Source organism: Saccopteryx leptura, chromosome 2 (assembly GCF_036850995.1).
Source record: "Saccopteryx leptura isolate mSacLep1 chromosome 2, mSacLep1_pri_phased_curated, whole genome shotgun sequence".
NCBI classification, from domain to species: Eukaryota; Metazoa; Chordata; class Mammalia; order Chiroptera; family Emballonuridae; genus Saccopteryx; species Saccopteryx leptura.
In genome coordinates this window covers 171,280,005-171,295,712 of record NC_089504.1, presented here as the reverse complement: position 1 = coordinate 171,295,712, position 15,708 = coordinate 171,280,005, and the positions used below count along the sequence as shown (strand labels likewise).

The window sequence follows — 15,708 nt, the reverse complement described above, 5'->3', positions numbered from 1 at the left end:
GAGTAGCTGCATTGGTTAGAGCATTGTCTCAATATGCCAAAATTTCGGGTTTTATCCCTGGTGAGGGCACATAGAAGAATCAATGAATGTATAAATATGGGGAAAAACAAATCAAAGTTTTTAAATTTCTCCCTCTCCTTTCCTCTTTCTCTAAAATTAATTTTAAAAAATTTTAGGCCCTGGCTGGCTAGCTCTGTGGATATGGCTTCCACCAGGTGTGTGGACATCCTGGGTTCAACTCCTGGTCAGGGCACACATGAGAAGCAACAATCTGCTTCTCTTCCCCTCTCTCTCTCCCCCTTCTCTCTCTTCCTCTCTCATAACCAGTAGCTTGGTTTGCTCAAGTATCAGCCCCCAGTACTGAAGATAGCTCATTTGATTTGAGCATTGGCCCCAGATAGGAGTTGCTGGGTGGATCCTGGTCAGGGCGTATGCAAGAGTTTATTTCTCTATTTCCTTGCTCTCAGTTAAATAAAATTAAGGTAAGAAAACATAAGGGAAAGTCTTTGTGACTTTGGGTTAAGCAATGCTTTCTTAGGTATAATACCAAAACCAAAGTCAATGAGAATCTGCTACATTGTAAGTTATCAAAATGAAAACTTTTTTTGCCTTTAGAAAGATACTGTTAAGAAAGTGATGAAGACAGGTCACAGATGGTGATAAAAATATGTATAAAACACATATCTGATAAAGGCCTTGTAATCAGAATACATAAGTTCACAGTGAGACATGTTCTAATTACCTAATTAACAAGCAGTATAAGCAAATTATATTTCCCCCACCAGAGCTGATGAGACAGTAGAAAAAATTGGTATGTCCATACACTGCTGATTGAAGAAAAACAACTGGTAAAACATATTTGGAAGGTAATTTGGAAATACATGCAAGAACCAAATAAAAAACCATCTTCACTAAGCCCACTCTTAGTACCTATTACAGAAAAAAAAGTAGATAACCTAAATGTCCAACTATATATGCCTTACAATACAGAATTTGATATAAATTATCTATGAAGCCATGAAAAGTCCATTCCAAAAATACTTGACATAAAAATGTTCATGATATATTAAATTTAAAAAATGAATCATTTAATTTGTGTGATCCCAAACACATTACATAAGTACACAGATACAGAAAAAAAGACCAGGAGGAAATACACCAACATATCAATATGCACGACCCCAGGAGTTCTCAGGAGAGACATGCACTGGAGGACAGGGGAGCTGGGAGTTCCACAGAATAAAGGCAGCATTTTTCTTGGGCCTCTTATACAAAGGGTAGAAATTTGAGATGAGAGTCAAGAAAGAAGCTAAGCAAAGACACAAGGCAGAAAAGCTTCTGGTCATAAAGTTGCAGAACAGTTGTTGGTAATGATTACAACAATGAATTTAATGAAACTTTTGAGTGAATTGAAAGAAGAAATATCTGTCGGGTGTATGGACTTTGGTATACTAGAGTGGAAGGAATGTTGAAAATTTTGAGTTGGAACAAAATTATAGAAGGTATTTAATACCAGTTTGAAAATTTTCTATTTTCTTCTCTAGAAAATGGGAAGTCCTTAAATACTTTTGAGTAAGGAAATCCATCCATAAAAATGGGGAGGTGTTTGGGGAGGTGAATCTAGTAGTGATATATAGGCTGGAACAAAAGGGTTTGCTAATACAGGCAGTTAGGAGAACAGCATACATACGTCTAATTGAGTGAGGTCCCTGCAACTGTCACAGGCATGCAGTGACCATGGCCTGAGCTGAGGAGGTAGTGAAAGAGGGGGAAAACTTTAATTAACTTAAAGTATCTCTGGAGTTAGGCAGTCTAGGCTTAACTTTAAAAAAAATAAAACAGAAAACCAGAGGAATGGGAGCTGAAGGGCATCGTGTCAAGGATTTTCCACTAACAACTTTAAAAGCAGCTCTAAGACTGAACAAAATTACTGCTTCCTCAGATTCTCTATCTCAATAGCCTTATTTCATGTTCTCTGTTATGATGATTACGTGAGCATACACAAAATTGTACATTATCTTTGGTTACAGGTTAATGTAAGTTAAAAATACATGTAATTGCATTCAGCCTGTCCTACAAACCTAGTGCCATTAGCTTTGCTTAAATTGAAAATAAAATCTAATTATTAAAAATAGAGCCACTCTCCTGCCACAGCCACACGTATTTTCCTGTTGTTCCAGTGGGTAGAACAGCAGTCAATTTTTGGAGGAAACAAATCACTGTGTGTGAAAGGGGTAATAATTTACTGGTGTCTTTAAAGTCACCCCAGCACAAGAAAGTCACCACCATCTAAAATGTTTGAGTTGGGAAATGTAGGAAGTTCCTCTACAACAGAAGGATCAGAATTCAGAGTCCCTGACCATGAGGTAAATCTATCTTAATTACTGCATATGTAACAAAATCCAAAAGCATTTACTGTTATATTTCAATAATTTTGAAATATTTGTGTAGGCTGTGGCCAAGTAGCTCAGTTGGTTAGAGTGTCATCCAAGGTTGCAACAGGTTTGATCCCCGGTCAGTGCACAGACAAGAATAGATCAATGAAAGCATAAACAAGTGGAAAAACAATGTTTATCTTTCTCCCTTTCTCTCTCTAAAAATCAATCAGTTGATAAAAAAATAAATAAAATAGCTGTGTAAGTCAGGATCAGACATAATAACTGAATGTAATGTGGTATATCCTAGATATTATCCTGGACCAGAAATGGGACATTAGGAAAAAAACAAAGAAAATAGAAATAATGTATGGAATTTAATCAATAATAATGTACTGATGCCCTGGCCGGTTGGCTCAGCGGTAGAGCGTCGGCCTAGCGTGCGGAGGACCCGGGTTCGATTACCGGCCAGGGCACATAGGAGAAGCGCCCATTTGCTTCTCGACCCCTCCGCCGCGCTTTCCTCTCTGTCTCTCTCTTCCCCTCCCGCAGCCAAGGCTCCATTGGAGCAAAGATGGCCCGGGCGCTGGGCATGGCTCTGTGGCCTCTGCCTCAGGCGCTAGAGTGGCTCTGGTCGCAATATGGCGACGCCCAGGATGGGCAGAGCATCGCCCCCTGGGGGGCAGAGCACCACCCCTGGTGGGTGTGCCGGGTGGATCCCGGTCGGGCGCATGCGGGAGTCTGTCTGACTGTCTCTCCCTGTTTCCAGCTTCAGAAAAATGAAAAAAAAAAAAAAAAAAAAAAAAAAATAATAATAATAATAATGTACTGATGTTGGTTTCTTGGTTGTGACAAATGTACCCTGCTAATATAAGATGTTTATATGGGAAACTGAATATGGAGTATATAACAACTGTCTGTATTATCTCTGCAACTTTTTAAAATCCAAACTATTTTAAAATCAAATGTTTATTCAAAAATATTTGTGTGAAATAATTACAAGCTCTGTTACTCACTGTAGACCAATAAAGGTGATAAGAACCTACAATTGACTCTTAAACATCTGTAGATGCAGCACACAAAATTCCACTACTACAATTAGGTGTAACCCACACTCTCCATCAAGAACATGAATAGTCAGTCTCTTTCCAACCTCAGCTATAATAATTTTGTCTACCCATTAAGAAGTACTCCTGACTTTTTCCACCCGATTTATTTCACTTAGCACAACATAATCAAGATCCATTCATGTTGTTGCAAATGACAGTATTACACTCATACGGGGGATGTAAAACTAAAAGTAACAAACGAGCAAATAAGACAGACAAAAACTCATAGACACAGAGCAGTGTGGCGGGTATTAGAGAGAAAGGAGGCTGGGGGAAGAAAAAAAGGATAAAGGGAGTCAAATATATTGTGACAAAAGGAGACTTGACTTGGGGTGGTAAACACACAATGCAATATACAGATGATGTGTTATAGAATTGTACACTTGAAAACTATGTATTTTATTAACCAATATCACTCCAACAAGTTTAATAAAATTGAAAAAAATGTCGTCCTGAAACCATTTTTTTGCTATTATATCAGCCGGGTACACTTCTCATGGCAAATGCACTGAGATCATCTTAGAAGAAATGAAAGGTCAGCATAGGGAGGGTGCGTGTGTTTTTCAGTTCTCTATTACTGCCTCTTTTAGTCCAGGCTTTCGGGAAGTAAAGGTAGAATTTGCAAAGACTTGGCCTTCAAAGCTCAGCAAGGGAGGAAGGTGTAGCTGCCTTTTTGGATACTCAGCACCTTCACTTACACGAAGCAGAGCCCATGGTGAGATGAATTCTGGCTCTGTGCTGCTGTTGAAAGGGGGAAGGCCCACTCACAAAGATGCTCTTGTTGTATTTAAATGATCATATTCTCCCAGCATAGATGAGCTCAGTGCTGGTCAGAGGAGATGAAGTACACAGACTCACAGAACTATTTCATATTGGTGTTTTCTTTTTTGGGGAGGATAGAGGGGAATGAAAAATGTACTTTATAAATGTTTTCCTAATGTTTATTTTGGCATTTTATGTATAAACAGGCTAAAAGAGACTGTCCCTTATGCAGTAGCTAAGACATTAATTTTTCATAAGCATTTTATTATACTTGCTAAATGCAAATAAGAAAAGTTTACCCATAAATATTTGAATAATTACTTAGTGGAGTCACTCCATATTTTATAGTAATAAAGCTGACTTGTCCTGAGTGGTGCATTTAATGAAAATTTTAAAGTAACTTCATTGATAGTTTACTTTCTCAAAGTAGTTTATGTGGCCAAATACATTGGATTCAGGGTACTTTCTAGGTAAAATCACAAAATAATGATCTATTAAAGTAATTAAAATTTTTTTTTACTCAATCACAGATATTATTGCTGGATTATAACATATGAAAAGTCAGGACAGACACCAAGAGATTAAAAATATATTATAAAAACTTAAATTAATTAATCTATACATTAAATACTTTCTTTGAATATTAAGAAAAGATCTTCATTATTTAACATCTTGGTCCATTTTACACACACCAGACACATACACACTGTTTCACTGAGAATAATTTAAGAAATACTGAATAAACTAATATGCCAGTTAATTTGTTTTTACTCTTAATTGCCTATATTTTTCATTTATACATTTTAAATAGATTTTCACTAAATTATAGCATTATAGTCAATGTTGAAATACTCATCTCCTTCCTTTGCAGGAAAATTATTAATACCCAAGATGGTAAATAGTTATTTTAGCTCCATGAAAATAAACAGAAACCTCATTTAAAAGGGAGGTGAAGGCTAGAAGAAAGAACTCTGATGCACATGTCAATCAATGTACACTATTGATCCCAAAGGGTACAATATTGCATCTCTGACAGGAAGTGATGCTTATATTACTACCTCTGCAGGAGGTTCTGGAGAAAAGATTCCTCCTTGCCAGTAACATCTCAGCCAATGGGAGGCTGCCATAACTCAGTCAATGAGAAGCTACTACACTTCAAACTTTCAGTTTCTGTTAATGAACTCTTCATTTAGAACAGCCCCTCCCAAGTCTACAAAAGAACATTACTCTCCTTTGTTTCTCTGGGTTTATGTATAGTTCACCATTAGACTGTATGTCCCAAACTGAAATTCTTTGTTGTTCCCAAATAAACCTGTTTGCTGCAAAAATATGTGGCTATTGTTAAAGGTCAACAGCTGTTATAAATGTATATAGATTTATTTTGCCATGTGTTTCCTGTTTATAAATGGCATATTTATCATATTGTGAAACTAAGGTGCCACAAAATATAACATCTGGAAGAAAACTCCAATAGAAGTTACTTAGAATGTTTGAGCAAATTATTTGGAATTATCTGGGAGATGATACCGGCAAGTAATGTTACACTGAATTGCAAATAACTTCAACTTAAAGTAATGTTCTCAGAACACTGTATGTGTGACTGATCCTTCTCATGTCATGTTTTCATAATTGTAAGAGTACTATAATGGGAAGATCAGCTCCTTCATCTTCGGTTCAAGTTACAGCTCTGCCCTTGATTGGCTGGATGAGCATGGGCATGTTGCCACTCTTAGAAGTAGAAGCTCTGCGTTTCAGCTGTGAAATGGGACTTAAGAGTACTTATTTCACTGGGTTTGTATGAAGGCTAAACGAGATGCTATAATGAGTGGGCACATAACAGACCTTCAAAAATGTCTGATTCTTTTTCCATCAGCTGTTTTCAAATATTGAAACTGAAGCAGAGACATAAAATAGTTTGACTTTGATGAGATTGTAGGTTAAGTAAATGACACAACAGATGACAAAATCTGATGAAAGAATTTGTTTATCAGAACAGATCATTATTGTTTTTAGTTATATGGTACCAAAAAATTAAAAAGACAGTCCATCTTCTTTTATCTAAGTGTAAACTATCAGGGCCTCCATTAGAACACTGTAGTCTGTGTTTCCACGCCTTTCTGGCCCTGGCAGAGGTAAACACAGTGCCTCTGAAATGCTTCCTGTAGAGGCAGCGGAAGCAGTGCCTGCCCAACATTAGCTCCATAGGAGAAAGGGAGAGAACACTGGGGTCCCCAGGCAACAGGCACTTACTCCAAAACAAATGGGAAAAATCAGAGATAGTGTTTTGGAACCAGAATCGATTAATTAAATACCACCAATTACCATAGGTCCAACTCACCCAGGTCCATACTCATCACCGGTTAGTTATTGTTTCTTTGGAGAATCCAACATAAAACGTATTGGCCTTTATATTGAAAAAAAGTGCAAATTTATCACTGAAGAAAGTCAGTGGAGTTACCGTGTGGAGCTAACCCTCCGTTATCCACTAGGTGCTCTCCACAGATCAGGGCGGGCCCCTGGTGCCCAGATTGCTTTCCCATGTACGTGTTAGCAGTTGCAATCAGTCGCTAAAACTGAATGTGAAAGTCAGTCTACTCAGCATGTAACATTAATTTATCAACTATGAAGATGCCTTCTATATGCCAGCTTCCTGAGCTCCTGCCTGCTGACCTCTGGCTCGTCAGTGAACATCCCTGTACTGATCGCTTCCAAGGGCCACTCCTGCCCCAGAAAGCTGTGGCTTCTCAGGGTTGTTCTCTCATGTTTTTGGCCACGCTTTCTCTGGGCATTCTTTTGTGGGTCCCACTTTCTGATCCTAAACTATGTTTCCCTATGAAATTTTTCACCCATTGCTCTATTCTCTTTCTGATCTTTCAGTGTTTGCTGAGCAACCACATAAGTGAATGAGCGCCTATTTCTCCTGAGATACTGTACCCTCACTGAAAATCCATGATATAGAAAACTGATTCATCACCTCTCCCCAAGCACAGCCTTCTTCTGCTTGAAGAGCTCCTTACCCACAGAAAACAGTCCAGACTCTGAGTGTGCCTCCTTGTGTGGCTCCTGTGGTACCTGGGGCCATGGGCTCCCGCCCCTCTCCAGCTCTTTGCTCTTCTTTTGTCAGCTTTGTCCTCTCAGCTCCTCCTGTCTCACACGGTCCAGTTCATCTTGTTCATCTGGATAACAGACAGCTTTAAAACCTCACTGCCCCTTCATTACTTCCTGTGACACACCTGTCCATGTTCCCAGCTTCATTAACGGCTTCCCTACCTGAGTCCCCCAACACTCGACATGTACCTCTGCTATTACATTTACAGAGCTGTGTTACTTGTTTGGACTCTGTTTCCCTCCTGGCTGAAGACTCCTCGAGGGTGGGGGCTGTCTGTAACCTCAGCTCAGAGCACAATCCTGCGGGCTTCAGGCCCTTCACGCTCATTGAACTGAAAGGAAATGGCTCCAAGTTATGGTTGAAAACTACAGTTCCTTTTTTTTTTTTTTTTTTTAATTTTTCTTTTATTAATTTTTAAAGAGGAGAGAGAGAGAGAGAGAGAGAGAAGGGGGAGGGAGGAGCAGGAAGCATCAACTCCCATATGTGCCTTGACCAGGAAAGCCCAGGGTTTTGAACCGGCGACCTCAGGGTTCCAGGTCGACGCTTTATCCACTGCGCCACCACAGGTCAGGCTACAGTTCCTTTTTGTCTCTCCTTTTCTCAATAAATATTGATTCTTCATATAAAACTTTGCCTATAATCATTCTTTCTTTTGAGTTCCACTCTGTGCATTTTCACTCTGGCCCTGACACTGCCTTCGCGGAGTAACAACAAGTTGTCACTATGATCACTTGCCTACTGGCATGTGTAAGATTAGCACCACCCACTGACACTGAGGTCTCCCACGGTCTGGTCTCCTCCATACCAGAGGGAAAGTTGGTGTTTCCACGGATGGGTATGCATTCTTTGGCATACATCTCTGTAGAGGTGACCTGATTCTGAATCTAGAGGAGCTCTGTACCTTTGAGCGATTTTAAAACTGTGCATATGGTGAATAACTGATAGCAATGAAAGATAATTCATGTTTATAATGGAAAAAGCTGTCCATTGAAGGTTCAACTAACTTCCCTCTCCCATGGTGGAAGAAGCCAGTTTTGCCTCTGAGTGCACATTCATTTCAACATTCCTGACTTATTAATGTGTTCATTTTTAATATTCTCTTCTAATATTGGTTAATATTGGTTTATGTTCTAATATATCTTCTAATATTCATATTGGTTGTAATGTCCCTCTGAATAATGAATCAAGTAAAATCTTTGGCACGTATTCATTTTATATTTTCATGAGAGCCATGCTGTTGCCTCTTTCTGAAGGTCAGCCTTCAACAATACCTGCCTCTGCCCCACTAAACTGACCCAATTCATCAATCTCCAAGATCACATAAAATGCCATTTTTCTGTCCAGGGCTTTTGCACACAACGTTCTTTTCTTCTGAAATTTCTTACCCCCTCACTAACATCCAGCCTGATCCTATTGCACTTACTGTTTTAGGCACCTGATAAACTATGTCCTCCTTTTCTAGAAAGTTTTTTCCTAGTCACCTGCCCCTAAAGTGCATATCTGCTGTCCCCTGATGTGTTACAATGTTTATCATCTGCACCACTCATGTGACACTTCTTACACACCATCTCAGAGCTGTTTGTGCACCACCCGTCAGCCTCTTCTGGGCCAACGGCTCCTGGGAAGCAGAAACCACATCCTTACATCTTTGTCCCAACAGAGCTTCGTGTCTGTGCATACACACACATACTTAATGTTTGCCAAAAATAAAGAACTTATTACCAAAACAGTTTTTCATTCACTTCACTTTCTAAGCCCTGATGATTAATTTTGGCATTTAAAATAAATTACTGACAGTACACATTTTCCAAATGCTGTTGGGAAGCTCTCCTATCTTTATTAATTCTGGTAAGACTTTCCCTGGAAGGGCCTAGAAGCCCTCCCTGGGCTCCCCAGCAACTGGCACAGTTATTCTGCTCGGTCCTTCCACCAAGAGTTGACTCACTAGCCTGAGGCCATAATTTATTCGATTACAAATTTCTTCTTTGCCTCTGCCCCTGGGTGGGGGGCCTTTCCAGGGCAGGCAACAGGCCTCCACAGGAATTTCCTCAGCGGGAGTAATGCTTGGCACATGGCTGTCACACAGGAGGTGCTATAAGAATATGTCAACTTTATATTCATGAAATTTGTAAAAAGTAAAATTCTAAAATTAAGGGCACAAAAATCTAGCTGTCCAATGTGTAAAGCTGTCCCTAGGTTGACTTCTGCCACTAATACTGAGCTTTAAAAAGTTAACCCTAAATAGACATCTTGTTACTTATGAAATATCAGGGCTTTCCTTCCAGGACTATTCTATACAGGGTTAGAGTGTAATTAGGTTAAATTAAGGGATATCAAACCAATAGTTAATTAAATATAATAGAAATTTAAAAGAAAAGTTAAGGAAACATGAGTTAAACCCCCTCTCTCTATATTTCCCTCATAAACATATTTAAAACTGACAAATTCTAGGAGAATCCCATGGTGGAACAATAGAGATAAAGAACTAAAAACAGTAATCTCTACTGGCCATTTGAGCAAAAACAGGCTATGTGCTGTTTAGTAAAGACAGGTAGTATAAAAATTTCCCACATCATCCTTATAGCTCTGAATATAATCAGAAGTGTGTGCAATGTTGGGATATTGTTTTTTTTATTACTTTTTTTATAATTCTTTTTCCATTTCTCCTTCCTGCCACCTGGAATCCAGATGGAATGGCTGAGCTGTAGAAACCCAATGGGCCATAAGAAGACCTTGGGAATGTAAACCATATACAAGAAAGCAAAAAATATATAGATATGGAACTGCTTTTGTTTATACTGCTTGAATGTGAAAAAAACATATCTTGTTTGAGCTACAGTTATGTTTTTTGCAGTCAAACCTAATCTTAACTGATATAGAATCTTCTATCCCCTTCACTCACTGAAAACTCCCCTCTGAATTATCACCAACTTAGGTCTTAGACACATAAGCAGGTTACTGTGTCAAGATCATAGGCTTCATAGTCAGAACACAAGGATTCCAGTCTTGGTGCCTTCCCAGTTTCATCACAGAATCCGGGGCAACCTCTCTGTGACTCATTGTCATTAAATGTAATACAGACATGATGCTGATAATGAGACCTTCTTGGCCCTGGCTGGTTGGCTCAGTGGTAGAGCATCAGCCCAGCATGTGGAAGTTCCAGGATTAATTCCTGGTCAGGGCACACAGAAGAAGAGACTAGCTGCTTCTCCATCCTCTCCTTCCCTCCTTTTTTTCTGTCTCTTCTCCTCCTGCAGCCATGGCTGAATAGTTTGAGCAAAGTTGGCTCTGATCCCTGAGGTTGGCTCCATGGCCTCACCTCAGGCACTACATAGCTTGGTTGTTGAGCAATAGAATATAGCAGCCCCAGATGGCAGAGCATTGCCCCTGTAGAGGGCTCACCAGGTGGATCCCGGTCAGGGCACATGTGGGAGTCTGTCTCTCTGCCTCCCGGCCTCTCAATAATAAAAGAGATCATCTTCTGGGAGTTCTTGGAAGCATTGAGTGGTCAGGTGAGACAACACGTGAGAAGGGGCTTAGTAAATTATCAAGGATTACATAAATTTTTAAAGTTTGCTTCTGTTTCTAGAAGTGAAAAATGAATCCTGGGTTTAAGTGGAGGAGGAGACAGACCTACCAGGATGAGGCACCAAAAGTGTGGGAACCCAGCTCTTTGCAGTCCAGCATTCATACCAGTGAAATGTCAAAGAAATTGATGAGAATATTCTTTAAACAGACCAGCTGGATGCCTGTCCTAAGGGAAGTCCTGAACAAATGTAACTTCTACTAGTTCTATTGCTCCCACCACTACAGCAACGGCGTCCACACCTGGCCAGGTGGCATCACCAACATGTCCTTTTCCCACTGACAGATTTCACTGTCAATCCAGATTAAATCCCCGCTGCTTAGATCAGAACAAGGGGAATGACATAATTTGAACATTTAGTATGAAAAGACTGAGAGCTTACAACATTTGTGGTCTTGCCCATGGAACCACAATTGCTACAGTTTACTCTTATATATATATATATTTTTTTTGTATTTTTCTGAAGTTGGAAACGGGGAGGCAGTCAGACAGAATCCCACATGCGCCCAACCGGGATACACCCGGCACACCCACCAGGGGGTGATGCTCTGCCCATCTGGGGGGTTGCTCTGTTGCAACCAGAGCCATTCTAGCGCTTGAGGCAGAGGCCACAGAGCCATCCTTAGCGCCCAGGCCAACTTTGCTCCAATGGAGCCTTGGCTGAGGGAGGGGAAGAGAGAACCAGAGAGGAAGGAGAGGGGCAGGGGTGGAGAAGCAGATGGGCGCCTCTCCTGTGTGCCCTGGCCGGGAATCGAACCCAGGACTCTTGCACGCCAGGCTGAGGCTCTACCACTGAGCCAACCGGCCAGGGCCTACAGTTTACTCTTAAAACAGTGGATGAGTACTTTCAAAGATGACTTGGTTGACTTTTTGTCACTAAATCCAATGGTGGACCAACTTCAGTCATGTCCCCGTATGGCTTGGGATAGATTGGTAGGTTGCCTTTGGTCACTGTTCATGTGTAAATTTATGGTTTACTGATGAGGGGATAATTGTATAGGTCTTATTTGAGAGTCACCAGTGACCACCTAACTACTGGCTCCCTTATGAACACATAGAGAAGTGTTACGTGTCAGTGCTTCTCAATTTTAAATGTATGTCTGGGTCACCTGGGACCTGGCTCAGCTGCAGACCCTGGTCCAAGGGATCTGGGGCAGGACTGAGATTCTGTATTGCAATAGTTTGAACAGCAAGGTCAAAAGTATTACAGCTAATAAGTGACAAAGTAGGGATTTAAACCCAGGTCTAATTCCAAAGGCAATCTCTTTCCCACAAGGCTGAACTGTAGAACTAGAGTGCTGAATAATATATGAGAGATTGCATTTAAGCCAAATATTTAAGATAATTATTATCTGAAATGTTAAAATATAGAGGTATCGTTTCTCCAGGGAATTAAGAAAGCAGTACATTAAGCTGGAGAAAAATAACATATTTTTTTGTGGAAAGGACAGTGATAATCTCATAGGATAAAGATAAAATATACAAAATATAATGAAAAATTATTAAAGACAGATGAAAACTATTTACATACTTAAAGGAACAGAGAGAGCTACAACTGATTATATTTCCAAAATAATGAGCCCAAACATTCACCAGGGGTCTCTGACCACCCAAGCCTCCACCAGGTGACAATACCCAAGGGTGATATGACTGGAGAAGACAGCTCCCTGGCGTGAAAGGCAGCCCACACTCTGTTTCAGCAGCATTCCTGAGACCAGCCAGCTCTGGCAGCAACTGTGCAAACCCTGACCCACAGCAGCCTTCAGACTGGCCATGAGCAGGAACGTGTGAGCATGAACAGCTTACAAAATATAAAACGGAGGCTTCTGTCTCTATGATCAGCCCTTACATTTTTGGTGAGTCCTAAAACAAGTCTGGACTTGAACAGCTAGGGAACTTTCCTCTTGACTGCACATGAAAGGTGGTTTCACAGCCTGCAGAGAGGGTGCCCCGGTGTGTTCTCCACGAGGCAGCAAGCGCAGCAGACACTGGAGCAGGCCTGGTGTGGCCAACAGCGTCTGCCTCTGCCCTGGGCCTGAAGTGGAGATTGGGCACATGCTGTCCTCCCTGTCATTAGCTGCAGATGTTCAGAAACACCACAAACACATCTCCCACTGCCGTGACATCCTGCTATCCTGCATCCCCCAGCAGACCTACAGCCTCCTGAACTCACTGAACCCAAACCCCAGATCCGGTTATTGCCCACCATTTACATTGGAGGTCCTTTCACACAGTCCTGATGGGTTTTCAAAGGACTTCCATTGCATTTATTGTGTCTCCTTTTGTTCATGTATCACCTTCTCAATTAGCATCTAAATTACTATACTGTTTTATAATTCTAGTATGAGCTGGTTTCTCTCTCACAGGATGATGAATTCTTGAAGGGCTAACACTGTCCTAGATTCTGTCACACCAATGCCTAGTACCGAATCAAGCAAATGGTAGACATTCAAGACAATGTAGGATGAAAACATGAATAAACTCCAGTGCAGAGATATGATCATCACATATCACAGGAAGTCCTCACTAAACATCATTGGTAGGTTCTGCAACTTTAAGCAAAATAACGTATAACAAACCAATTTTACCACAGGCTAATTGACATAAATAAGCGTTAAGTTCCTAAGGCATCTCGTCAACATTGCAACATTGTAAGAAAATGATATTGAATGAAACTATGCTATTCGAGGAACTGCTGTGTCATTTATTCAGAAAAATCTCAACAAGTTTTTCAATGAAAGTTCATTTATCTTTTCTCAGCTTGTTTAATTCTGATATACAAAGATTTAAAAGACAATTGAGGGCCTACTCATATTCCAACACTTTCTAGTTCTTAATGATTTAAATCCTGCAAGCCAGAACTGTAAACAGCTGCAGAATCAGTTTCTAAAATCAGACCACCTCCTCTCTGAGGAAGCTGTCAATAGTGAGCATCCAGCCTGTGCCATTTTGTGCACTTTGCAACAATTAAAAACCAGAATATAACATATATAGCATATCACATACTTGATCAAATTGGGGATCTTCTCCACGCTGCAGAGATTTCGTCAATGGCTTTTCCTAGAAAGAAAAGAAATTACGAGAAAAAATATTAGAGGCTCTTGAATATTACAAAAGAAATACCATTATTGTTATAATTTTTCTCATCTATTTCTCCCTTTATGGGATAAAGAGGTGACAGTTTTTTGTTTTTGTTTTTTACAGACACAGAGAGAGAGTCAGAGAGAGGGATAGATAGGGACAGACAGGAATGGAGAGAGATGAGAAGCATCAATCATCAGTTTTTTGTTGCGACATCTTAGTTGTTCATTGATTGCTTTCTCATATGTACCTTGACCGTGGGGCTACAGCTGACCGAGTAACCCCTTGCTCGAGCCAGTGACCTTGGGCTCAAGCTGGTGAGATTTTTTTGCTCAAACCAGATGAGCCCGCGCTCAAGCTGGTGACCTGAGGGTCTTGAACCTGGGTCCTCCGCATCTCAATCTGATGTTCTACCCACTGTGCCACTGCCTGGTCAGGCCTGACAGTTTTCATATGACTGAGAAACTACCTTGCTATTCTAACCTTAATGCATAGTAAGCCCTGGCTGGTTGGCTCAGTGGTAGAGCTTCAGCCAGGCATGTGGAAGTCGTGGGTTCAATTCCCGGCCAGGGCACACAGGAGGAGCGCCCATCTGCTTCTCCACCCTTCCACCTCTCCTTTCTCTCTATTTATCTCTTCCCCTCCTACAGCCAAGGCTCCATTGGAGCAAAGTTGGCCTGGGCGCTGAGGATGGCTCCATGGCCTCTGCCTCAGGCACTAGAATGACTCTGGTTGCAACAGAAGAATGCCCCAGATGCGCAGAGCATCACCCCCTAGAGGGTTTGCTGGGTGTATCCCGGTCAGGCGCATGCTGGAGTCTGTCTTTCTGCCTCCCTGCTTCTCATTTCAGAAAAATACAAAAAAAAAAAAAAAGAAAAAGAAAAAATAAAATAACCTTAACACATAGTATTTGATCTTTACTGTCGCAATTCTTGCCATTCACCTTAACATATACCTACTCTGACCAAAACATTAAAAATCTAATGCTCTGGTACCACATTTTCAATAGAAATCACACAATGAAAACTATGGAATTCATTTGACAAATGTTAGTACCTATCTTGGGACTTGACAGATAATAGAACTTTGAAAGTGATACACTAGTAGTCCAAGTCCCTAGATTTAGAAACAAAATAAAGCCCTGGCCGGTTGGCTCAGCGGTAGAGCGTCGGCCTGGCATGCAGGGGACCCGGGTTCCATTCCTGGCCAGGGCACATAGGAGAAGCGCCCATTTGCTTCTCCACCCCCCTCCCCTCCTTCCTCTCTGTCTCTCTCTTCCCCTCCTGCAGCCAAGGCTCCATTGGAGCAGGGATGGCCCGGGCGCTGGGGATGGCTCCTTGGCCTCTGCCCCAGGTGCTAGAGTGGCTCTGGTCGGGCAGAGCGACGCTCTGGTCGGGCAGAGCGACGCCCCGGAGGGGCAGAGCATCGCCCCCTGGTGGGCGTGCCGGGTGGATCCCGGTCGGGCGCATGCGGGAGTCTGTCTGACTGTCTCTCCCCGTTTCAGAAAAATAAAAAAAAAAAAAAAAGAAAAAAAAAAAAAAGAAACAAAATAAAACCTAACTATTAGATGAGTATTAAGGGAGAACTTACAATCACACAATCACTAGGAATAATCAGTGAATATGGGGCACGTAACTTCTCTTGCACCTCACCTAATCCCTGCAGAAATACTCTGGATAGTGACAA

The 15,708-nt window shown here is 41.2% G+C and overlaps 1 protein-coding gene across 11 annotated transcripts in view; it reads right to left on the bottom strand.

Annotated features, from left to right (window-relative positions):
* The window catches only part of FRY (FRY microtubule binding protein), a 569,880-nt gene that overhangs the window by 254,932 nt on the left and 299,240 nt on the right, over window positions 1–15,708 (bottom strand). For all 11 annotated transcript variants that reach the window (XM_066369318.1, XM_066369317.1, XM_066369307.1 and 8 more), the window contains one exon: window positions 13,948–14,001. In XM_066369318.1, coding sequence (XP_066225415.1) covers window positions 13,948–14,001 — 54 coding nt within the window. The remainder of the gene's footprint in view (window positions 1–13,947; window positions 14,002–15,708) is intronic.